General features: G+C 50.8%; 3 protein-coding genes across 12 annotated transcripts; 2 read left to right on the top strand and 1 right to left on the bottom strand.

Annotated features, from left to right (window-relative positions):
• The first annotated feature begins 218 nt into the window (after window positions 1-218).
• On the top strand, window positions 219-7,503 carry SCRN2 (secernin 2). 5 transcript variants are annotated; one of them, XR_009462013.1, is made up of 10 exons: window positions 219-317; window positions 1,777-1,951; window positions 2,096-2,277; window positions 2,644-2,843; window positions 3,421-3,636; window positions 3,887-4,052; window positions 5,178-5,358; window positions 5,738-5,908; window positions 6,863-7,040; window positions 7,310-7,503. XR_009462013.1 is itself a non-coding variant. In XM_059727024.1 (9 exons), the coding sequence occupies exons 1-8, from the start codon at window positions 277-279 to the stop codon at window positions 5,894-5,896; spliced, it is 1,320 nt and encodes a 439-aa protein (XP_059583007.1). In that variant the 5' UTR covers window positions 219-276; the 3' UTR covers window positions 5,897-5,908; window positions 6,863-7,503. The 5 variants fall into 5 exon arrangements, 3 of the variants coding, with proteins under 3 accessions (XP_059583007.1, XP_014459127.1, XP_019338126.1); XR_009462012.1 differs by having other exon boundaries at window positions 7,306-7,503; XM_059727024.1 differs by having other exon boundaries at window positions 6,863-7,503.
• On the bottom strand, window positions 6,211-18,507 carry LRRC46 (leucine rich repeat containing 46). Of its 6 annotated transcripts, none has more exons than XM_006277122.4 (7): window positions 18,347-18,507; window positions 16,423-16,531; window positions 13,938-13,984; window positions 13,304-13,413; window positions 10,799-10,868; window positions 8,363-8,553; window positions 6,211-7,998 (listed from the first exon to the last, which is right to left on the bottom strand). In XM_006277122.4, the coding sequence occupies exons 1-7, from the start codon at window positions 18,421-18,423 to the stop codon at window positions 7,601-7,603; spliced, it is 1,002 nt and encodes a 333-aa protein (XP_006277184.2). In that variant the 5' UTR covers window positions 18,424-18,507; the 3' UTR covers window positions 6,211-7,600. The 6 variants fall into 6 exon arrangements, with proteins under 6 accessions (XP_006277184.2, XP_019338128.1, XP_059583010.1 ...); XM_019482583.2 differs by having other exon boundaries at window positions 18,335-18,399; XM_059727027.1 differs by lacking the exon at window positions 18,347-18,507 and adding an exon at window positions 16,746-16,933.
• A 32-nt stretch (window positions 18,508-18,539) lies between these two features.
• Window positions 18,540-23,749, top strand: MRPL10 (mitochondrial ribosomal protein L10). Its single transcript, XM_006277125.4, has 5 exons — window positions 18,540-18,648; window positions 18,745-18,911; window positions 20,328-20,492; window positions 21,188-21,332; window positions 21,831-23,749. Exons 1-5 carry the CDS (start codon window positions 18,546-18,548, stop codon window positions 22,085-22,087), a joined length of 837 nt encoding a protein of 278 aa, XP_006277187.3. The 5' UTR covers window positions 18,540-18,545; the 3' UTR covers window positions 22,088-23,749.
• The last annotated feature ends 1,193 nt before the right edge of the window (window positions 23,750-24,942 follow it).

Below are 24,942 nucleotides of genomic sequence, written 5' to 3'. Positions count from 1 at the left end.
AAGGCTGGCATGAGAGGATGCGATTCTTATCGTCCAGCCTGGAGGCCAAATCCACAGGGCTGAGAATGACAGTGTAATTCGCAAAGCAGGCCTACCCTGGTTGGCAAGCGGGTGTGACAAAGCCAGTGTAACTTGTACTGATCCGGGGCATGCTACACAGCTGTGACACCCACTGCAGGGTGCATGGGTGAGGAAAGGATCAAAACTGGAGGAGCGACTCTAAAGAGGGTGTGAGAGAAGGCAGCTGCCCCCACCCTGCCCTCCAGCCTCTGGCCAATGCAACTAGGCTTCACTGCAAATGAAAGCGGAGAGATGGGGTGAGTGAAAACCCTGAGAGAATGTCATCCGTCCCCTCCCAGGGCTTCCCACTGCAACTGTTCCCAAGGGTAACAAAGCCTCCACTTCTCCCTTGCCTGGGAAGACAGGCCAGGCTGAGATGTCCAAGGGGGGGGGGGGGGGGGAAGCAAAAGAAGGTGAGAGGGAACAGCTGCTTTTACTGAGTCCCATCCCAAATGGGGACATCCAACCTGTGCCTAGAGCGGAGGGGAGGGGAGGGGAGATCCAAGGGTCTGGGGCATTCCGGTGGTGGGAGAGATCTCAGTTGGTCCCATGGGGATCTTAGAGGGACCCTGCTCATTCCCAATGGGGTGTTGGTGAGGGCCCGTCCCAATGACATCTCACTGGGGTGTTAGTGAGAACCCCCCACTCATTCCCTGTGTGTGACAGAGAGACCCCCACTAATTCCCTCTGTGTGTGAGACCCCCACTCATTCCCAGTGTGTGTGGGTATGTGTGTGACAGACCCCCACTCATTCCCTCTGTGTGTGAAACCCCCCCATTCATTCTGTGTGTGTGTGTGACCCCACTCATTCCGTGTGTGTGTTAGAGAGACCCCCCACTCATTCGGGGGGGGGGGTGTGTGCGGGCGCGGAGACGCCCCCTGACGGCGCCTCGGGCTCCAGCCCCGTAGGCCCCGCGCTCGGCCCCGGCGGCCCTTTTTGGGGCGGGAGCCCGCCGGAGAAGCGCCTGCCCGCCCCGTCCCGCCCCGCCCCTTCCCCCTCCGGCCTTGTGCCTTGGCAGCCTCCGGCCACAGGGCGCCGCCGTCGCCGGCCGCAGCGGGTAGAAGCGGCGGCACTGGTGGCCGGGCCGGAGCAGGCTGCACAGGTGCTGGAGGCTGGGGCCCGCCCGCCCGCAGCCCCTGGCCCTGCGGGCAGCCGGGCGCAGGCTCCCTGCTCAGCGGCTGGCGCCGGCTTGGCCAGGCTGTTGGGGTGGGGTAGCTGCCCGGGGCCTGCTTAGGCCGGGTGGGAGCCCCAGGCCGCCCCTTCCCGCGGCCCTCCCGGGGCGAGCTTGACTTGCGGGCAGCAGCGCCGGGGGCTAGGGGCGGCTGCAGCCAGAATTGCAGTAGGGGTTGGGTGGGGATCGTGGGGGAGAGTGACCTTGGGGTCCTCTCCTTTAAAGGCCCCAGCTGAGTTGGCTATGGACTTGCCCAAGCCTAGGAGCTTGCCCACCCCACTGTCCTGTCTTAGGGGGCCTGGCGAGTGAGTTTGTCAGGAGAAAAGGGCAGGGTACATCCTGGACCTCGGTGGCAGAGGATGAAGGCGCCCCCCCCCCCCCCCCCCCCCCACACACAGTTGCTGGCACAGGTGGCTCCCATAGTCAGGAAGCAGCTGGCTGGCTATGGCAGAGGGTGGGGGCACCAGCTGAGATGCACTTCCTGCAGGGACAAATTTTCTCTAACATAGCCTTGACTCGCCTTGTCTCTTCCCCACTTGGCTAGGATGGCTGAGCACATCCCACCTGCACCTTCCTCCTGTGACTGCTTCGTGGCCCTCCCTCCAGCCACCGCCTCCCAGGCTGTGATCTTTGGCAAAAATTCAGACCGGCCCAGCAATGAGGTCCAGGAAGTCGTCTACTTCCCTGCTGCAGCCTACCCCAATGGGACCAAGGTGCAGGTGAGTGGTCCAAATGCCAAGAACAGCAAGTGCTGGGGAAGAATGGGGGCCCCTGCATTGGGTGGATCTGGGCCCCTGGACCAAGGAAAGAGCATGTCCTGCAGTCCAGTTTGCCAACCGGCCTCTCTCCCATCCTTTCTCTAGTGTACATACATTGAGGTTGACCAAGCAGAGAAGACCCACGCGGTCATCCTGAGCCGCCCGGCTTGGCTGTGGGGAGCGGAGATGGGAGCCAATGAGCATGGGGTCTGCATTGGGAATGAAGGTGTGTGGACCAAGGAGCCTGTTGGAGAGGAGGAGGCTCTGCTGGGAATGGACCTGGTCAGGTGAGATGGGCTGGAAAGGGAGGGATCAGGAGGCAGAGAGCTACCACAGCCATGGTTGCCAACCACAGTCCCTGATTTGTGCCTGGGCCACTCAGTGTTATCAGCCAGATGGTCTCTTTGCTGGGCTATAATCTGATCTGATCTGCTGAGCTCTCAGTACCCATGCAGTGGCAGCTGCATGATGCCCATGCTTTGTCCACCTGCCCAGCTGGCAGTCAGATCATGGCATTCTCTGGATGTGTTATGAATCTCCTCTTCCTGCAGGAGTTTGTGTTTGGGTCTTGGGCAGGGAGGAAGGTGAGCAGAGCATGGACTCTTACCTCCATCCTACTGCAGTTCTTTCTTTCTCTGCTCCATGTGCTGCAGGCTAGGTTTGGAGAGGGGCCGTTCAGCCCATGAAGCTGTGCAGGTGATCACAACTCTGCTGGAGCGCTATGGCCAAGGAGGCAGCTGCAAGGAGGAGCCCACCCCTTTCATCTATCATAACACCTTCCTGCTGGCAGACCGGACCGAAGCTTGGGTGCTGGAGACGGCTGGCCTGTATTGGGCAGCTGAGAAAATCAGAGGTTAGCAGTATAAACATGAGGGAAATGTCAAAGGACTGGCAAGGCTGGAGGTGCCATTGAGGAAGCAGTGTGTTCTTCCAGTTCCAGCTGGACTGGGACACTGTTCTTTCCACCCCAGCAGGGAAATAGGGGAGGGTGAAAAAACAACAACAACAAAAAACAGCTCAGAAAGATGAGAGAACCAAGAGGTATGGTTGACTCAGATGAACATAGACCCTTTCATGTCGTGATTACTGAGTCTCATCCAGAGGAGGCCAGATAATAGGTTTCTATCCAGTGCCTCTGGTGGCCTTAGTGTTGAGGGTCTTGGCTCAGTTTGTAGCACAAATCCACCAGCTGCCAGTCCTCCCCCGTGACACAGAAGATGAGTATTTGCCCTTGGAACCCTCTAATTCCTTCAGAGGGGTCTCTGTGGGTCAGGAAGATGGGCAGGACAGCTTCCAACAAACTGGCCTTGCTGTGGCTTCTGCTCTGATGGTAAACATCAGCTTCCTGTCTCCAGGGCTGCTGACCTGGGCTCTTCCCAAGAACCCTCTCCTCAAACACAGTCTAACTTGACCAGTGATTCTTTTTCCAGAAGGGGCCCGAAATATCTCCAACCAGCTGAGCATTGGCACAGACATCGCTGCTGAGCACATGAAGCTGAGGCACCATGCCCAGAGCCAGGGCTGGTGGAGTGGGGATGGGGAGTTCAACTTTGCTGAGATCTTCTCACTCAGCCATCAGCCTGTCCGCATGGAGGCAGCCAAGGCTCGGTACTGTGCTGGCCGGGAGCTGCTGCAGCAGCATGCAGGTGCGGGCTTGGGACCTGGTGGGAGTTGGGAATGGCACTGTTGGCCTTTGCCAGGGCAGTGCCATGTCTGTTTACCAGGCACATGATGACAAAGGCCTGTCTGGTGGTTGCTGTCATCTCTGCCAAAAAACCCAGTCAGTCCCACCTCCTTTTGGGGGTGCAGTGACCTAACTTAATGCTAGCTGATGGGGAAGCCCGGTCCCCAGCACTTATGGAGTTGCTTATTCTGTTTCTTTCCTCACATTGCTAGGCCACATCACGGTGGAGACCATCATGGGCATCCTTAGGGACAAGGCCAGCGGGATCTGTGTGGACTCAGAGGGCTTCTGCACCACGGGTAGCATGGTGTCCATCCTTCCCCAGGACCCAGCTTTGCCCTGTATCCATTTCTTTACAGCCACACCTGATCCTTCCAGGTCAGTGACGCAGCTGCCAATAGGGTCTTGACTTCTAGGTTGCCAGATGAACCAGGAAGAGGATGGTTGTGATAGTTAAACAGACCTATTGGGTCTAAGTCTCCACTCCCAGTGGCTTCCCTGAGAATGCTCAGCACCAGGCAGGATTGCACCTTTAGCCTGTATGTTAAAGCTATGGCTGGAAACAGATGTTTCCTCTGTGCCACATAAAAATGTTTATGACAGCATTAAAGCCAAGCAAACAGACATCCCTGCCCCTTGTTGCACCAGAAATGCCCAGAATTTGTGGCTGTGACATAGGTGGTATGAATTTGTGCTGCTATTTTGTGGAGTATATTTGTTTGCTTTAAGAAAGGAGAGTGCAGGCAGCCTAGAGCTGCCTGTGCTGTCCAGGTGCTTTGGGCAGGGGCTCCTGGGATGTGAGGGGCCAGATCCTGAATGCCTCAGAAATACTCAAGCAGGATCAGGCCCTTCAAGCACCTGCTTCGTTTCCCCCATCTGTAGAGTTACTTCCTCTGGTGCCTGTGTGCAAACGGGGAAACCACAGGGAAACTCCTGGGAGTAGCAGGGCCTGACCCTGCAGGACAATGGACAATGGCTTTTTTACCCAATGAAGCAGATCAGCTGTGTTGGGACACTTTCCAGCACAGCTGATGTACTTCATTTGGTGAAATCTGTTTATAGCCTATGAGTGATTTTGAACCACAAGCTTTTTCCTGGCCCTATTCAACCCTTTGCCAGGCATCAGCAGTCAGTCCAGGGATGATCTCACTGCAGGTGTCCAAGGTAGGAGTGTCCCTGGTAGATACTGATCTGCAGTTCATAAAGCAAGCATCCAGGCTCCTGTCCTGTGGGTTCTGAGTGCATGGGAAGCCCTTGAGAATACAGAGACTGGGTCCTAAAACAGTGATGCCATCCCGGGTGTTACACTGTCACACTCATACCATCCCATTGCTGGATCAATACCTACAACTTTGGGTATTCAAACATGGGTGGGGAGAGAGCACCCAGGGAAAGATGTGGCGGAAACATATTGACCTGAGAAGCTTTGGGAACAGCTTAGCATCCAAGGGGTTGGGTGAAGGCCCTGACAGTTTCTGCTTCTCTCCCCTTCCTGGCCTGCAGGTCTGTGTTTAAACCCTTTGTCTTCGTTGCCAATGTAACACCAGTGCCCCAGGTGAGGTCTCCAAGCTTTGGTGCTGAGGATCCTGTCAAGAAGGTCCCTCGATTCCAGAGCAGAGTCGATCGGAGGCATGAACTCTATCGGGAGCACCAAGCTGCAGTGAAGCTCATGCAGACAGGCCAGGTGACTCAGTGCTCAGGGATCATGCCCTAGCTACCCTGGGGTTCTGCTTGCTTCTTGAGTGCTGTGAATGGGGTTGGGTAGCTGGGCCTACTTCTGTGGCACTGAGCTCTCCCTGCTTTCCATGGGTTCTGGCATCACAGTAAGAGGCAGTTTAGATGTGGAGCTCCTAGTGTGAGGTCAGGGTGTGGTTTCTGGGAGATGAAGGGGGAAGGATTGTGTTCGGCTCCTAATTCTCCTCCTGGCTTGATGTCACTCCATGGATATCAGTGGACTTGCTCCTAATCCATGCTATCATGAGGAGCAGCAGGCCCCCATGTGGCTCTGTTTTGAATTTCTCTCTCTCTCTCTCTCCCTCTCCTCTCTTCCTCCTACCTGGCAGGAGCGGGGCCAAAAGCTCCAGCAGACCATGCAAGATCTGGAGATGCAGGGCCTGGAGGCTGTAAAGGAGATGCTGGCAGGTGGTATCACCCTGGACCCAGAGGAGCTAGAAGACCTCTTCTTTGACTGTATAGACACGGAGATCAAATTCTACAAATAAGCCCCACAGCAGGTGCGTGGCTGGTTGGGGAAGGACTGACACACATGGCAGATTTTGTGGACTGGACTTGGAGACTACTCCCCTCCCTTTATCTCGTCTTTTTCTGTCAGGGGGCTCCTCGGTACTGCCCAATGCTCCTCGTGGTGGTTTACTCTGAGGTATTGTCAGCTCAGTGCACTGACTTTCTTTGCCCGCATGACCTGTTTCCCCCTTGCCTTTTTACAAGAGTAGATGGGCATAAATGTGGCCCTGGATAAACAGAGGCCTGGAATTGGTAGGAAACTTCTGACCTTCAGACACACAAGACTCTTGGAAAGGTTTCTGCAGGATTTCTTGCTCCCACTGCTCTTTATTGTTTAGAAGATGGAGCTTGATAGGTTTGGGAATGGGACTGAATGACATGGTTGCCTGAGGCAGCAGGGACCTGGAGTGTGACTCGGGAGGTCCCTTCAGAGCCGCATCCAAGACGCACCAGTCTGAGCAGGGGCCTCGGATGAATGGAGCAAAATCCCTTCTCAGCTCAGCCTCTGGGAGATGTTGTGGAAATGACCCCTGTGGCCCAGTTTCCATGTGGCAGATACACTGTAGGGGTCTAGTGCCTGTCCCAAAAGGGAGAGTTTTCATCATGCTGTCTGAAGACTCATATTTCTAGCCACTTACGGGGTTGGGGAAGCATAGCACAGGGGGGCTGCACGAACTATATTCACTGATATCCTGTCCTCCTCTGGAAAACTTGAAGCCACTTTCATCCTTGGATTTTGGCTCAGATAGCCAGCAAGTCCCACTGGGCAAGGCAATGGTGACACGCGAGTCAAGGTAGAGCATTGCTTGCTGGGTACATATATTCAAGAGTGCATTTGAATTGGATCCCACCCGTAGCCCTTGAAACCATGCCTTCTGTATCAAAATTCTGCTCGCCCTAGTGGGTCTGGATGTTGCTTCTCTTTTGTTTTGCTTTTCTTGCAGCTTGGAGTACTTCAGACAAATGCAAGCCCCTTGCCGCTGTCCCAGTCCTGACTCCTCACCTCACATCTGAACACTGCTTCTTTAACTGGACCAGAGCTGCCCACCACTGCACAGTAGCAGCTTCAAGCCATGTGGGTTGTCACTCTGCTGCCATGTTGGGGCTGACGCTGGACTGGAGGTAACACCTTTGGACTGGAATTTCCTGACCTGGCCATGCCCAGCCCTCCCCCAGCAATGTGAGCCACCACCTCTTCTCTCTTACTACTTGTCATTCTCTTGGAGTCCAGAATTTCAATGGTGGCCTCCTCATTTTAATGGGCTGCTGGTACTGAGTATCCTGATATGGGATCAGGAGAACTGGAAAAAGGGAGAGCCTCAGCTAGGTGGGTGGGTCTGAATTTGGTGGCTGGGCTACCTGTACTCACCTTGCTCTTTCCTTGGAGGAAGTGCTGCTAAGCTAGTAGCCTTCCATCCTCTATAGAATGGAGATGATCCCTACCTACCCATGGAGAACGAAGGAGCTGATGTCTTTACAAACTGTCTACTGAGCAGCACTTACCCCCAACCTCCTCTTATCCCCTGAGAGATTGGGACACAAGGCCACAGGCAAATAAGCTAAAATAAAGGGGCTTTACATGTCAGCCATGCTCTTTGTGATGTTTCTGTGGGTCTGGAGATGGTGTGGGCAGTGACAGGTCCCAGGTGCCTTTGCAGGAAAGGGAGCTGGCTGGGCTCCAGTCACTTCTTGGCTCTGCTGGCTGTTGTTTTAGTCACAGTGCAAGCTGTCTCTTTTGGGGGCTTGAACTGGGTCCTGGTCTTGTTTGGAGCCTTCTGGGGAGCATCTGCAGCACTGTGTTGCCTGGCAGGCTTTGGAGTAGATGACAGAGGTCCTGATCTGGGTTTGAGCTGGGGCTCAAGTGGCCTGGAGGCTGAGGATCTCACTTGTGTTTCTCCCTTCTTCATTGGGTTCACTGCCCTCCAGTCTTTCCATGTCGCTGAGCTGGGGTGCCCAGTTGGTTGCATCAGGCTCTGACGTTCTGCAAGTTCCATCATGCAAACTTGGTGTTCTTTCAGCACCTCTTCTCTCCTCCTCTGTGACCGGCTGGTCAGCTCCCAGTGGAGATCTGCAAAGAAGTCTGCCGAGGAAGGGGAGTGAGAGAAGATAAAAAATACCCCTCTGCATTTGAGACCAGCAAGGGGGTAGGAGGCAGACAGGTGGGTTAAACAAAGCCCTGTATATCATTCCAGTGCCCCCTGGTGGTGATGCAGGCATGTGGGCTGAGTTTCTGGTGAGCAGAAGGGTTTTCCCCACCTTTGGAGCATGAGGAGAGGCTGTACAGGCCCTTTCATGAGTACTGACGCACACACATAGCCTCAAATAGTGTATAGAGTGCAAAACTGGAGGAGAAGGGGATGGAGTTGGTCTGGATTTACTCCCTTGTACCCAGAACAAAATTTGCCCTGGTTGCTTTCAGTGGCTGACAGCAGTAATCTAAGTACCTTTGCCTACAGTGAAAGGTCCAATCAGTTTAGAGATGTCATAATCCTCCTCAGAGTCCGTGTCAACAGCAGCTCCATCGTCTCCTTCCTTCTCCTCCTCCTCTTCCTCTGCTGGAGCAGAATTCCTCTGGCTGGAGACAGTCTGGTTATCCAGCTCTAAAAGATGTGGCAAGGCCCCTAGTACCAGCTCCCTGGAAAGGCCAAAAGAATACAATGTGTTTCCTTCATGTCTCTCAAAGCACTTTACACAGAATGTGCACTCTGGGATCACTCTACCCATTACGGCTATTTCTAGGGTGGCATGTGACAGCTGCATGTCAAACTGAACAGTAGCAGCTCTGTACTATGGATCTGAGCAGAAAGTGAAAATTTCACTATACCTAGTTAAGATTTCAGGCAGAAGGGAATGGCCCAAGCTGGAATCTGATGAGTTGCCAGTGTGAGAGGGAACTCTTGCAAAATATTCCCTAGGGTCATAAGAATATAAGTATTGCCATTTACTGGATCAGATTGTAGGGGTCCATCTTGCCCAGTATCATGTGTCACACAGTGGCAGAGTGGATGCTGAAAGGGAGAGGGAACTGGAGATAAAGCAGGGTTTTTTCCACTGTTCCTTTCTTACTTGCAGTTTCCAGTATTTAAGGTCTAGGACAGGGGTTCTCAATCCCTGGGCCATGGCCTGGTGCCAGGCTGTCACGAGTTGGCTGCCGGATCGGAAGTGGGCACGGACCGGCAAACCATGGTCCCCCGGAGTCGGGCGGAGAGGCTGCGGCTCCTTCTGCAGGGCCTGTGGCAGTGCAGGGTTTGGCCCACCCCAGGGTGGGGGTAGGGGTATTCTTACCTGTCTGCTGGCTGGAAATTCTAGCCACAGTCAGCTGACTGCTGGGCCATGATTTGCTGGGCCACGGCATAGAAACTTTGGGAACCCCTGGTCTAGGAAGTTCTAGTTCAAAGGCTTTATCACTAACTTCTGTATTCAATAGCTACTGATGCCTCTTTCCTCCAAGAATTTATCCAATCCCTTTTTGAATCTGACTAAACTGCCAGCTTCCACAGCATCTGATGGCAATGAGTTCTACACTTGAATGACACACTGGTCCTTAATGTGTAAGGGAGGGTATGAGGGAAACATGTTTGCTTCTAGGACCCCAAGTCAGAACTGACTGGTGAATCAGCAGTCCCTAAGAGCGCCTATACACGTACGTTGAGGTTGCTCTGACACGCTGTAATTACAATGCATTGGAGCAGATTTGGTTAACTGAGTTAGGGTAATTACCATACTCCAGCAGACTCCAGCGTCACATATATCAGTGCTGAAAAATGGTGGTGGGGGCACTTTAAATAAAGCTTGTTTAATGAGCTTTAAATAAAATTCATTTGACATGTAATGCTCTGGGCACTTCAATTAGAGTGGCTCTTGGAGCTACTCTAATTAAAGTGCCCCCTCCCCCTCCCCTGCCTCCCACAGCACGTGTATAAATGTCCAAAGCTCTCAGCTTGTGGGAGCTGCTTCATGGTACCAGATCTCAGCACCTGGCAACCATTAGGGGTCAGCCAGCTGGAAGATGGAGAAGCAGGCAGGACCTAGGGTGGTAGCAGCTGTTTCCAGCCCCAGGATGACAGTACTGTGATCAGTCATGGGCTTTCACCAATCCATAGTCTTCTGCAGAAAGAACTTGACTGACAGAGAAGGGGGTTATATTAGGAGGGAGTTGAGACAGGTGATAAACTTAGAAAAAGCAGAAAGGGGTAGAAGTCTATATGCTCTAGGTAAGCAGCCCACATATTTTTGCCTGTTCCTGATGGCTGATACTTCAAGGAGATGGATGCATCTCTAGTAGTAGGTCTAGTGCCCTTTAGCACATGTACTAAAGGCCTCCGCTTAGGAGACAAAGGTCCTGGCTGCTGTTCCAGCTAGGCAGTAGCTATAGTTAAATGACAGACTTCAGTGCAAACCATAGGGGGGACGTCACTGCAGAAAAGCCTAACCAGCAGCAATGTTTAAAGACGCTACTTTAAGTGCAGGGCAGAGTGAGGCAAGGCTTAAGTGACTTAAGATCCCCAGGCTGGAGGATACTATTTGCATGTTGACAAAAACATAATCAGGAAAGTGAACAAAACAAATCAGGAAACTAGTGAATGGTGCACTGGCTAGCGCTGCTCAGTGTCCATTATGCCATGTTCCCTTTTGGGGCAGAGCCCTACCTTGTGACTAGCAACTGACTCACTTGGGGCACTGCATGAAGAAACCTGCTCCTTCTGCCTCTACTGTGTCTTTTTAAAGGGTCTCCCATCCACGTGCTAGACCTAAATAAGCCAGACCTTGCTTAGCACTCCAATTCATGTATGAAACACAATGGGATCAGAGAAGATTGTAGCAAGATGAGGAACTTAATTCTTGTCCATGAAACTGGTGAGAGGGGCTTTCTCACTCACCGGTAGCCATCTTGGTTGGTGCATCCGTTTCCTGTTAAGTCGAGAATGAGGAGGCTCTGTGGCAGCTCGTCTGCACAGAACAAGGGAAAGAAAAAATGTGAGTGGGGGCCATCTGAGTTCTCTGCTATCAATTAATTGGGTACTCTGTTAGACTGCAAGTCACTGAAAACCTTTGCCCCTCTTTGCTTTGGGATCTACTATCTGTAGCTCTTGAAGAGCTTCACAAGCTTTAAGCCTCAAATACCTGCTAAGGATAAAGGTGTATTATCCCTCTGTACCTGCAGAAACGGAAGCATGGAGGTGGAATGTTTTTTTTAACATCATATAGTGAGGGAGGCAGAGTCCATAATGGAGCACAGGCCTGATTCTCAGTCCCCTGCTATTGCCCTGTTGTATTTTAAAATCTCATTCCTTCCTTTGGCTCATTCAGCCACAGACTAAGGGTGCACTTGAGAACTCCAGGATTCCAGAGAAGGGAGATGAATAGCAAGACAGTCTTCTGCCTTGAAAGCATAACCTTCAAACTTTGGTTTTCTTGGGGAGTACCCAGCTAGATGAAGGGATATGTTGTTAATCTGTGCACCCTTTTGTTTTTTAGAAGCACCAAGTGTAGGCAGGGCCTGCTGTACCTGAGAGTGAGGTAAACATGGTGTCTGCCATGGTGGTACCTTGTCATCTTTCTGCCCAAATGAAAATAAAAATCAGCTGGAGGCTGATTTAACAAAGTGTGTTTTAAGTCCCATTGACTTCAGTGGAGAAGCATGTGCTCAAGGGCTCAGATGAATCCAGACAAAATGTAAGAGAGGACATGGAATGTCATGGCAAGAGAAATGGCCTGCCGAGTTCTGGTTAAAAAATTTGTTGGGAGGCCCATCCTCTAGGACTCACTTGGGCACATGTACGTGTTCATTAATGTGCAGTAGTTACTGCACATTTAGTTTAGTACTTGCCTAATGAAGTACTAACTAAATGTGCAGTAACTAGTTACTGCGCAGTAGCACTAGCGAACAGTTTTTTGTGACGCTTACTGTGCAGTAGCTTAATACTACTGCACAGTAGCATACTAGCATAGTTTTTGCCTGGCACACTACTACAGTGTTATTAGGCTACTGAGCATTAAGTGTCTCATGTAGATGTGTCCACTGTCTGTTAGGTCAGCAGTGAGCAACCTTTACAAGCCTCAAGCTGGAACAGCTCAGCTCCAAGCTGACATAGGCCAGGTGGCTTCAGCAGAGCATCAGGGACAGGGTGCTTTCCCTGTGGCCATGCAAGGCATCTGGGAGCTACACCCATGTTGTCACCACTTCTCCAAGCCCCTAGCTCCCTGCCTGTGGTGCAGGTTTCTGCTGGTGGAAAGCTGTACCAGGGCTAGGCAGATGCAAACTGCATCTGTGCTGCTGTCACTTTCTGCATAGCCTTGGCATAGCTGGACGCTGTGTCCATATTTCAGTTGAGGAAGTGGGAGGGGAGAAGGGACAGCAACACAGGCAGAGGTGGAAACTGTGTAGCACAGGCATGGGCACAGCCAAAGCCTGCCAGCTCCAGGGGCTGGATCTGGCCTGCAGGCCATGTGTTGCCAACCTGTGTTAGACGCTGAGACTGAATGGTAGCAGGGTTCTAAGGATCTAAGACTGGTTCTCAACATTTTTAGGCCCAAGGCATGCCTCAACAAACTCAAGGCCCCCCTCAGAAAATGCCAGCTCTTAGTTTTTACTCCAGTTTTGACAATGGAAAAATAACAAAGCAATTCTTCTGTTGTAAAGAACTCAGGAAGACTACACCGGGTCAGAATGTTTTTAACATTACAGATTCTTATTTGACATCCCTGGGTTTATCTGGTGAATCACATCTGCGTAGCCAACACTGCATGGCACCACACTGCACTCTTGAAAGGATTTCAGGGCACCTCAGCATGCTGTGGTGCTCTGGTTAAGAATCACTGATCTAAGAAGAAATCTTTCACTGTGTGAGTTCCCCACGCAGGCCTGCATGTGTGTAACCCAGATCTGTGTGCATATAGTACTATACTACTGATATTATTGCCATTAGTGGGACACTCAAGAGGTACTTCATCGAAGACAAGACAAGAATAGCCTCTGCTTTCATAAAGGATGAAAAGTAGAATGGAAAAAAGAATCATTAGGGGAAGAAAGGGGTGGGTATCTAGGGGTTAAAATGGGGCACTGGTGAGCAGAACTCCTGGGTTCTATTCCTAGCCGTGCCACTGACTTGTGTGATCTTCAGCAAGCAGTGTAGTTTCTTGCTGTCTTGTAATGGCAATAATGGTACCAAGCACATGGTATAGGAGTCAGTTTATTCCTGCACTAGGATCCTTGGCTGGACCAGGCTAGGAAAGTGCATAATTGTCAACAAGCAGCAGTATTAGCAATGATGGCTTCAACCTGAAAGTGTATTAAGAACAATGGCACTGGAAACTACAGAAGGGTTGACAAGAGGGCATGCCTGGCTCTGTCCCACAACAGTAGCCCTGTGCACCTCCCATACCAGCATCCAGCGTCTCAATTTGGTTCTGTGACAGGTCCAGGAACTGCAGTTGCTGGAGCTCATGGAGGTTCTCCACTGTTCGGATGCGGTTCCCAGCCAGTGAGAGGAATCTGCAGAGCATGGGGAGCAGGAGATAAGGGAGTTGCCTCAGTGAGTACAAAGAGGAATCACAAATACAAGGGACTTCCTGTGGGAAACATTCCTATACGGACCTGTGTTGTGCTAGATAAGAGAAAACCTATGCTGATCTTCCAGAACCTGATCTAACTTCTACTGAAAGCTCCCTGTTTCCTTCTGTCAGAATGAGTCCAGGCCTAAAGACAGAGATCTGATCCAATGGCTCTAAAGAAAAAAAACATTTAATTTGCATTTTTGCCTGAAAAAATGTAGAGCCCGAAGACAAAGTCCTACGTGCATTCAAAGAACCAGGGCTAAGGTCTTAGGATTGAGCTAATTTGAGAACACTGAAGTCAGTGCACACATCAAATTTCACCCCCACCAAGGAAAAAAGTGTTATCTTCAGATCAGCACACCAGCACTGGCAAAAGTGGACAGCAGTTACAGCTGCACTGCAACAGTTGCCTCTTCTAGGTGCAATCTGTGAAGTTAATACTGCTGTTAGAAGCCCACATACCGTAAATTGGGAAGGCAGCTGAGATTCTCAATTTTCTCAATTTGGTTCTGAAAAATGAAATAAGGAATAACAGTGGTTATTAACAGCATGCTTGCCACCCTGGGCAAACAGTCACGGAGGCAGAGGGCCAGGTATGCAACAGCTTGGAAAGCTAAGGCATGGCAGCTGCTCTGAAGTTACGCAGCAAAGAAGTGGCAAGACTGAGAACTTCCTGACTCCCAGTCCTATACAGATCCTTCCAAGGCAGGCTGCCTTTGCAGGGAAGGAAAAGGGTCAACGCTTCTAAAAGGATCCAAGATTATTGTTGTCGTTGTTATAACTAGTGAGAGTAGAGAACAGTAAAAGAGAGAATAAATTGCCCAAACTCAAGACTTTGGGGAGCAGTCCCTTCAGTCATGGTAAAACATGTAAAGCATCTGTTGGTCAGAGTGAGACTCATGCACACAGCTTCCAAAACATGGAAGCTTTAAGTAAGGAATGTGTGGATCTTTTCTCAGAGTTCTCTAATGTGTGTAAGCTTTGCAAACACGTGAAATCACCTGTATGTGCAAGTATTTTAAGAAGCAGCATGGAAAGCCCAGAATCTGCAACCTGATTCCCACACAGACCCTGAAGTAGATGGGGCTCTGCATGGGACAGGGGGATTCCCATGAGCTGATCCAACTGCAGAATGGGATTTTAACAGGTAGATCACCCTCACCAGGTCTGCCAGATAGCTGAGGCCAGAACAGTACTCAGATTTGTACCAATTATATTTTAAGGTGAACTAAGATGTTCTAATATTACTTTAAAAAGCAGATCATTTTTAAAATCTAAACGTCCTTAGTTGTGTCACTTAGATGATTAAACCCATAATGCTCTATTCAATAGCCGAAATCTTTGAAAGCAAAGAATTAAAAATCAAATATGCTTTTCTCCATTTTTCTGTCCTGTTTGTGTGTTTATTCATGTCTCAGTCAAAGGCCATAAGTCTTCATCACTTTTGCTAATACTGCATTTAGTTTTATTTACTTTCAGGCTCTCAAGCATCTGCACAGGGTTGTGATATTTTAAGTGGCAGATGCTGCAGAGAAATACTGAAATCCAAACCCAAGGTTGTGTTCACAATTGTCACTTTCCTTGGATCTCTTGAGCATACTTCAACAAATTACTTCCCATCTTTGCAGTGGCAGGACATTGCCAGTGCCCTTATCCCCCTACTTCAGATGTGGCAAGGTAAATGTGTTTTTTGAGGTTTGGAGCATTATGTCTTGTAGCTGAGTAAAAGTTTGTTCCTGAAGTTTTAAAGAATAAGTTAGGCAAACATTTGTTTAGGATGTTGTAGACAGGGCTAGATGACTTTGTGAAAGCCCTTCCAGCCCTACTTCTCTATGATTTGAAAAACAAAATAAAAAACCCTTAAGATTTGGGCCTAAAATATCTGCCATTGCCTCTCTAATCCAGTGGTTCTCAATCTTCTTAGTTTCAAGGCAGTCCTCCACCACTTCTCTGAATTTTGTGGCACACTGGGGTGCAAGTTGAGATTCAGTGAACTAGAATATAAATTCAGAAAAGTGATGGAGGGCTGCTTTGAGACTAAAAAAATTGAGAATCACCCCTCTAGCTGGTGCCAGGGGAGGGTGGCAGGGGCAGGACCTTGCTCTGCTGTACCCTGCTTGTTCTACTCCCTGCCCCTAGTCCACACCTGAAGGGATAAAGGTGGTTGAGCCTGCACCTAAGGCTGCTCCCCTGGGGTTGTGCATGCCTGTGACCAGAGCCTCTGCTCCCTTAGTCCCTGCCACTGGCTCTGGGAGCACAGAAGAAGCCATGGGGGTGATCTGAGCTGAGAAGCATGGTTCTAGCCACCTGTCCACCTGCCCGCAGCAGAGTATGCTGCTCAGAGTAGGAAGCACCCCAGATGTGCCAGAAGGCGAGTAAGGCAGCAGTCCCCAGGAGAGCAGCTGGGGACACTGCTGGTCTGTGAGATGCTGCAGTGGGCGTGGGGAACCAGAAAGAGGAGAGTGCTTTGCTCCTTACAAGCTAGGTAGTGTAGCTCCCTGGTTGAGAATCACTGCTCTAATCTCTCACCCCTGGAGTCTCTCTCCCTCTCAAGAATGGACTCATTCATCCCAGCATACATGACAATCTTGAAAAATTGCTTAGTAGATCGAATTCAACCTTATTTCAGAGACAAACTTTCTTCTGGTTCTGACACTAAACTTCAGGGTGACTTAGAGCAAGTCACTTTGCCCTTCTGTGCTTTGGTTTCCCCAGGTGTAGCACAGCACCAATGATACTGGCTTTTCTTGTTAGTATAAGACCTACTATATATGAAAAGTACTAGAGGATGGCTAAGTAAGATGGACTCTTAACATCCACTAATAAAATCCATTCTTGCTTGCAGTGGGAGTTACTAAGTATAAGAATCTGGCTTATGTACCAGACCAGAGCTAATCTCCAGGGGGTGCCATCACCACACCTAAAAGAATATGGTGAAGCATTTTACCTGTTGCAGGTAGAGGCTGTGGACTTCTCCCCCGCCTTGCAGGTTCTCAATGGCATGAATGTTCTTCCTGTCCAAGCGGATAGTTGCGGGGGTCATCAAGGCCATGGACCTGCAGAGAGAGACATGCAGAACAGTGTTACATGGTAGAAACAACAGCTGGAGTGCTGGAGTGCCAAGACAAAGCTGATCTTTGCAACGGAGGAGGCAGACAGTCAGGAAGGCAGTTTTCAGTACTCTTTAATGGGGTGCTCCCCATATCTGCTGGGAGTGGAATGATGCCATAAGCCAAGACTGATTTCTGCACTAACTTTGAACAGACTTACACGGAAGGAGCCTGTGAGAGTTAGCCTGGGTGAAGAGATCTAAGTCCACTCAGATCAGGCGACCCAATGCCCTGTCAGAACGCAGAGGAGAGCACAGGGCAGCAGCCCGTATTCCAGCCCATCAGCTGGGGCAGGGAGGCATGAATTCCAGCTGGCTGAGGTGGAATTTCCTGTGCTGCTGGAAGACGGCACACCTGGCTGGGACTCAGAACTGGGTTTGGTCCCTGGCTCTACCACCAGCCTGCACACGGAGTCAGGAAAGTCACTCCGCTTCTCTATGGTTCACTTTTCTTCTCTGTAATGTGGGGACAGAACCGTGTCGTTGCGTTCCCTTTGTAACCCAGAGCTACAGCTGCCTGTGAAAAGCACTGGGTCTCATTCCTATTTTTTTGGTATATATATTTCCGACGTCCAAATCAAATAACTATGTCTATAAATATCCATGGGCCACAGAACTTCAGCTGGGTATCCTATGTGCAAAAGTCCCCTATCTTGAGTGTGCCAGGCTGCAGCCCCTTTACCACCTCCTCAAGAACTTTATGCTGAGACTCTGATTACACTATTCCCTGCCTGTGTTTGTTTATGCACTCTCCACCCATGGCCCCACCAAGTCCCAGGACCTCCTGGTCACCCTCCATCTAGCCCTAGCTAAGCTGACCCGACTATGTGACCAGGAAGGAGGCTCCGGCCAGGCGGAGGCCCTAGTGACCGTGGGGCCATCTTCCTGTGCCTTATCTGTTGGGGTCTCCAGGGAGAGTTTCACTGGGCACCGTCCACTGGCTCCTTGGACTCGTCTGAGCCAGTGGGCACTGGCTGGTGTGCTCTGCTTGGCATCCCCCTCCTTGGAGCGCTGCTAGCCGACTCCAATGGTGCCACAACCTCAACCAAGTGGCAGCCCCTTTCGAGGTAAAGTGTCTTGCCCTCAAAACAGAAAAGAGAGCGGAGGAAGGAACAGGAGAGGAATCCCAGCCAACAGCCTACTCTTCCCTGTGGAAAGACTTGCAACGTTGGCAGACAGAGCCACGGTTCAAGGATTGGACTCAAGTCACCTGATGACCTGTCAATGCGCCATGCTACAGATCATCTTAAAATCAAGGGGTTGGTGCTGCCAGTGACTTCCTATGAATCTTTGGTCCCTGGTTTTACTGTAGTTGTCCCAACAACTCTTGCTGCAACTTAGTAACCTCCACCAACAACAGGGTGTCTATGGGCTCAGGCTGACCACTTCCCTGATGCACCAAATAGGCCTACACGCAAGCGCTGGGCCCGGATGCCGGGTGCCCTCAGTCGTGCTGGTCTTAGCAGAGAGGCTGAGGCATGGGGCTAGGCCCCTCGGGAAGTGTCACCTCGCGGCTTTTAAGGGGCAGGGTTTGAGTGGGAAAGGCACCAGTGCCCTTCTCTAGGGGGACGCTGCTCCCGGAGCCCGTGTCTGTTATGGGGCTGCCTCCTAGCAGAGGGGTGTGCGGGGGGTACGGGAGAGGTGTCTGTGGGGGCGGCACGTGGATGAGGCCGTGCGGGGTCAGCCCGGCACAGACGTCTCCCCCCAGCGCGGCTGCCGAGACCCTCCGGGGCGCCCCGCCCCCACTCACGCGCCCACTCACGCGGCCTGCAGCTCCTCCGCGCGCCGCAGCTGGGGCTCCTCCCCCTGCGGGGGGAGTTGCAGGCCTCGCGTGCCCATTGCTAGGAGACGGGCAGCCCCACCCCGGCCACCGGCTCCCCCAGGGGGCGGCAGGTGACGCTAGCGGGGGCGGAGCCTCGGGAGGGGCGGGGCTTGCCTCTCAACAGGGCCCTGCCCCTCTCATGGGGGGGGAGTCTTCTAATTACCCACAACTTCCCGCGGTTCTTGTCCCAGCTAAGATGGCGGTGGCTGCAGTGCTGTGCGGCAGGGGGCTGTGCTGGGCCGGTAAGTGCCGTCCCCATGGGCTGTGCTGCGGGGCCGCGGGCGGGCGGCCTGGGGCTGTGGGGGCCGCGCCCTGACCCGTATCTTGCTTTGGCCCAGGCGCGGCCCGGCCGCAGCCCGCGCGGGCTGCCTCCAAGGCCGTCACGCGGCACTGGAAGGCGATGCACTTCGAGCGCCAGAAGCTGATGGCCGTCACCGAGTACATCGCCCCCCACCCGCTAGTCCCGCCGCGCTGCATCGTCCCGCCCGTCGTGCCCTTCCAGGAGGTAAAGGCGAGGGGGCGCCGGGGCCGGGGCCCTCTGCCCGGCTCTGGTGTGTGGACTTCTCGTGCTCCATGCCCGCAGCTTGTTCCTGCATCTGTCTTGGTTGAGGAGCTGTGCTAAGACCCCATCTCCAGCCATCCTTCATGTTTGGACCTCCTTTTCGTTTTGCAGACTCTGGCTGGTTGGCTTGCTTTGGGCCTGGCTTCTTGGGGGCACCTGGTATCAGTCCAGCCTTCCTGGGGCTGACATGGGCACTGGGCGTCGGGGCCAGCCTTCTCGGCGCTGGATAGGAGCTACTTGCATTTGGTGCCCTTCTGACCTTCCTTTTGCTTTGTGGCCTCTTTGGCTGGTCTGTTCGCTATGGGCCTGGCTTCTCAGAGGTGCTTCACGCACAGCCAACGTCCTGAAGCTGATAAGAGGTGCTGCGAGTCTTGGCCGGCCTTCTGGCCAGCCATGACACTGAAGCTGATGGGATGATGGGAGCTACATATACTTGGTGCCCTTCAGACCTTCCTTGTCTTTTTACAGCCCTTTTGGCTGGTCAGTTTGCTGTGGGCCTGGCTTCTTGGTGACATTTAAACCAAGCCTTAGGATCATGCAGATTCCTTACTTCCCCCTCAAACTGGCCTTTGCAGATGTTGTTCTATTTTGCATCCTTTTGGGTTTGGCCCTGTGTTTTGAAAGGGCCCCAAAGTCAGTGGTACAGTTTGTGTTGACATCTGTTGATTGTCACATCAGGTTCCTTGTTCTTCTCATGGTGTCCAACTTCTGCATGGCCAAGGGCTGCAGAGCTCCTAGCCACACACTACATGGGTCACACCCTTCCCCCCCGCAAGCTGCATGTTATGTGTATCATATGCTGTACCAAGGCTGGGGGTGGGGTGTGCCCTGCTTGCAGTCACCATATGGATCTCTGCTGCTGTGCCAAATAGCAGGTTCCCTAGTGTACCATATTTACACCCCACAGTGCACCACACAGGGTCCCTGGGTCTCCCTCCAGCCATGTGCCTGTGCAGTTAGCCAGTAGAAGCTGGAGAATGGATAGTGTGTTTGGGGAGGGGTGTCTTGTAGAGTCTAATGGCAACAGCTGCCGAGGTGGGGGTGCCCAAACTGGAACCCGGGGCCACCTGCTGTCCTCCAGTTGGACAGCCCTGGTCTAGTGATTACAATAGGTGGCTGGGATTCAGGATTCCCATCATACTCTGACTGTGTCTCACTTCGGGCAGGTCGTACAACCTCTTTCTGTTTCCTCACCTGGAAAACCGAAATAACGACTGCCTTAAAGCACCGTGAGATACTGTGTAAACAAAGTTCTTATTTAGGTGATCCCCGCTGCCTTTGGTGTGCATCACTGTTTCTTCAGAGACCACACAGTTGTCAAAGTCATGATGTAGTAAATACTAGCTCTTTGTCTTTCAGGAAGATGGCTATAAGAAACTGTTGCTTCGCCAAGTTGGGGAGATGTTTCGTGATAGCAAGATGATTGCTGTTTGTCAGTTCAACTCTCCTTCCAATGATGAAATGCAACTTGTGAATTATCATCTCCTCAAGCATAACATTCGGGTTAAGAGCTTTCCAAATGAGGTAGGTTGGTGCTATGGGTGGCTAAACTGGGCACTGCAGGTGGCTCGTACTCGAATCGTTGTACTCCAAACCTTGCCTAAGTTGCTGTGGTCATAGGTTGCAAGACAGACGAGAGGGTTACCATGACCTAGAGTACATGGTGTTTGACTTGAATGCGTGTAATAAAAGCAGTGCTTGAACTCAAGAGATTTGAAGCTGGGGCTGTGTGTTCCACCACAGCAAATAGCCTAAAACAGGGCTGTCAAACTTCTAAGTGGCCAGGGGCTGCACCAATGGAGGCTACATGCCACATGGACCCCACAGCCTCTGCCACCTACTGCATTCTGCGTGTATAGGAACCTGCCTTCCTGCACAGCACCATGCAAGCTGCATCACATAACCCCATCCCATGACCTGGGGCGGGGGCAGGAAATGACAGCCAGAGGATCAGGGAGCCCAGAGACCCTTCATGGGCTGCCAGTTTGGACAGCCTTAAGCTAAGAATGGAGCTTGTTTCCAAAGCCAACATACTTTGGCAAACCGCTAGAGGGAGCAGGCTGTACATCTGGGGACCCTCCACAGAGAATACCCTGCCTCTTGCTCCACTCCAGCTTGCTATAAATGGTTTGGCTTTCCAGGTATTGCACAAGGAGCAAGGAGATTCAGCATGATCTGTGCTTCCCCTTTGTATACTGAGACCTGCCTCCCTCTTTCAGATAATGAAAGCCTTCCTTTCAGAATCCAAGTACAAGAATCTCCTCCCTCTCTTTGTGGGAAACAATATATTGTTAGTAAGTCCGGAAACCAAAGCAAAGGAAATGCTGCGGATACTGAAAAGGGTGCCAGAAGCAGTTCTCCTAGGTAAGAGTTCTCTTGAGTGCGGCAGCTTTGCATTATGGGAACTTTCCCCCCTATCGGATCAGCCTGTGTGAAAAGCATGAGATGTTGTTACTGATGTTACGGGAGCCTTTAAAGGCAGCAGCTGAAATCGCAGCCTTTTTTGCACTAAGTTCTGCCCAACTGAAAGATGGTTACTGCCACAGAGCTTTTAATCAAGAAAGAAAAGATAAAGGGTAGGTGAAGAGAAGAGACACGGGAAGGGATTTTGCATGGAGTTATGGCACTTCAGTAGAATGAGACCCCAGGTGTCTTGTCTTCTAGTTCAGTGCTTTGTCCACTGCTTCACATCACGCCAGCAGATGCAGCCCATGATGGAGGTTGTGTCTTCTAGTATTAGATGTTCTCTTTAATGCTTCTGTAGAAAATAAAAAGATCTCTGACCTTTTTTTATTACCTAATTTCACCTTGTTGCCAGTATCTTGTACTCAGTAGTGCCTGTTCCTCTTGTTTGTCTTATAGGTGCCTGCATTGAAAATACCATCCTCAGCAGACAAGGGGTGTTAAACTACTCCAAGCTGCCCTCCCTGGAGCTTGCCCAAGGGCAAGTGGCAGGTGCTCTTGCTCTTGTGCCATCCCAGATGTGCACAGTCCTGCAGAGCAACTCTATGCGCCTTACAGCGTTGCTGAATCAGTACATTAAGCAGCAGAATGATGGATCAGGGGACACTGGGAAGATGGAAGAGTGCCCAGCTGAGCCAAGTCCTTTCGAGTTCTGAAAGCCCTTGATGCTGGCTTCTGCCACCCCTGTCCACTGATAGCCACTTCCTGTACATGAAGGCATGTTGCATAGGGTTTCGTCTGGGCTGGGTGAGGTTGGTGGGAGAAGCCAGTCAACTCTTAGTACAGCAGTAAGATTAAGAAAAAGATTGAGGGCCAGCCAGTCAGACGTATTCATGCTGCAGGCTACCGTGTTTGAAGTGGTCAGGTCCCATCCCTGTCTCTGAGTTTGGGAGTGCAAAGTTGTCTCTCTTTTCCCTTTCTCCCATTCTCTCTGTGTTTTTTAGTGCATATTTCATTAATGGCACAGCCAGAAGTAGCCATGCTTGGTCTTAGCCGGAAGGATTGTTACTGTCAGGCTGAAGAAGAGGAAAGCAGAAAGTAGATATTGCAATACTCTGCTTCCCAAGCACCCACCAGTCCAGCTATGTTTGAATTGTTGGGCCTGGCAAGATTGAAAAAGGATACAGAGAAATTGCATTCCTCTGTAAATAAGCGAGCTCCATTGCAGCCAGTGGAAGGCACCAGCTGTTAAACTGCACAATAACACTCCTCAGCAGATTAGGACAGGAAGTGAAAAAGATGCTGCATTCAGCTGAAACGGCCGGGGCATTCTAGAGAAGCAGAATTTTAATTATATGAATTGGGGTTAGTACCAGAGCTAACAGAGAAACTTGTTGGTGTTTTTATGGTGGAAAATACATTTTTTGGTGAAACAGAATTTGCATGTGAGGGAGGGATCCAGTCTCATTAAACTGAAAAGAGGTTGTGGTTTCATTGTAAACCAGCACTTTCAAGAGAGCTTGTTTTTCTTGAAATATTTCTAGGGGTGGAGAAAAATCCCTGCCTCAGTTAATGTTCCTCCCCTTGAAAAGAAGGCTTGAAGATAGTTGGTGCCAAGCATAGTGAATATCCATGATAATCGTGAATAGAGTGGAAAGCATAATTCCTTGAAGGGCAGCCCTTTTCCAGTGGAGGAAACCTCCTGCTTCTATCTCCATGATGCTGTTACTGAAGGGCTGGGAATGGAAGTGGGTATAGCAGCTCTCCACCCTCCCAGCTGTACTGCAACCTGGCAACTTTCTTTACCTTCAAGTGCTACTAACTTGTGACCAGAGGAAATGAGCTTGCAGTGAAACCCAGCAGATCATGAGCAGGATGATGATTGGAGAATGGCAATCATAGAGTAACAAAGTGGTGTTGCTGATGTTTTTGGGCTGGCCAGCAAGAGGGAGTTAAATGTTTGGAAGCAGATCTTAGCCCCTGGGTTAAAGCCACCAGTATGAACAGAGTACTGTCTGTTTTGAGCAGGATTGTGCCCTTTTCTGTGTACAGGTCTCCCACATGAAACACTTTTTTGGCCTAAATCCTATATTAATCCACAGTTCAGCATTGACTAATCAACCTTCCCCCTCCTTGTGGCTTATTTCTGGAGATCACCCTGCAGTAGTAGTGAAAATATTGCTTAGGCCTCCTCTGAAAAGGAAAAAAATGTCTAAAACAGAGTTCCCAGCTGGTGCTTTCTTGTTCCTTTATAGTCATAATCTCTGTCTGTGCTTAGTTCCTCAGTCTTCTACTGAACTTTGCAAATTAGCATGTCACAACCCCATCACCCCTAGGATTGGGGAAGAATATGTATTAAATATTGTTTGATAGCTCTTCCTCGCTGGCTTTTTTTCTGGTGGGGGAGCTGGGTTTGGGTGAGGCTTTGCTGCTTTTATTTTACCTGCGATTTCTGTTGTAATTCCCATATGCATTGTGACTGGCATCCCCGAGCTTTATTCTGTAGCTTTCTTTAGCCAGAGCCAACATCAACCCAACTTTTAATAGAAACCATAAGCATTAAGGAGGAAGGTTTGGTCTTTGCCAGCTGAGCCCAGACCAAGGGCTGAAACTTGTGATGTTTTTCTCCTGGGATAAACTATAGTTTATGCTGGAGTATAATACAGATTTCCTGGGAGATCAGAGAGCTCTAGCTTGGGTTTGCCCAAGTTGCTTCTCTTCATCTTTGAGACATTAACTCTGTGAATGTGGGGAGACTAGTGGATGTGGTATATCTTGATTTTTAGCAAGACTTTTAATATGGTCTCCCACAAAATTCTTGTAGGCAAGTTAAGGAAGTATGGGCTGGATGAGTGGACTGTAAGGTGGATAGAAAACTGGCTGGAGCATCAGGCTTAGAGGGTAGTAATCAATGGCTCAGTGTCTAGTTGGCTGCTGGTATCAAGTAGAGTGCCCCAGGGGTCGGTCCTGGGGTTGGTTTTGTTCAATATCTTCATCAATGACCTGGAAGACAGCATAGAGTATACACAGCAAGTTTTCAGATGGCACCAAGCTGGGGGGAGTAGTAAATGCATTTGAAGGTAGGGCTAGGATTCGGAATGACCTAAACAAATTGGAGGATTGGGCCAAAAGGAATCTCCTACAGTTCAACAAGGACAAGTGCAAAGTCCTGCACTTAGGATGGAACAATCCCATGTACTAGTATGGCCTGGAGGTGCAACTCTGCAGAAAAGGACCTGGGGGTTACAGTGGACAATAAGCTAAATATGAGCCAACAGTGCGCCCTTGTTGCCAAGAAGGCTAATGGCATACTGGGCTGCACTGGTAGTTGTGTTGCCAGAGAGGGGATGTAATAGCAGCCTTCACCTATGTGAAGGGGGGTTCAAAAGAGGATGGTGGTAAACTGTTCTCATTGGTGACAAATGACAAAACGAGGAGCAATGGTCTCAAGTTGCAGCAAGGGAAGTTTAGGTTAGATATTAGGAAGCATTTTCTCCCTAGGAGGCTAGTAAAGCACTGGAGCAGGTTACCCAGAGAGGTTGTGGACTCTCCATCTTTGGAGGTTTTTAAG

The sequence above is a fragment of the Alligator mississippiensis genome, chromosome 4 (assembly GCF_030867095.1).
Source record: "Alligator mississippiensis isolate rAllMis1 chromosome 4, rAllMis1, whole genome shotgun sequence".
Taxonomy (NCBI): domain Eukaryota; kingdom Metazoa; phylum Chordata; order Crocodylia; family Alligatoridae; genus Alligator; species Alligator mississippiensis.
The sequence above is the reverse complement of the archived record's forward strand: the minus strand, read 5'-3'. Positions and strand labels throughout refer to the sequence as shown.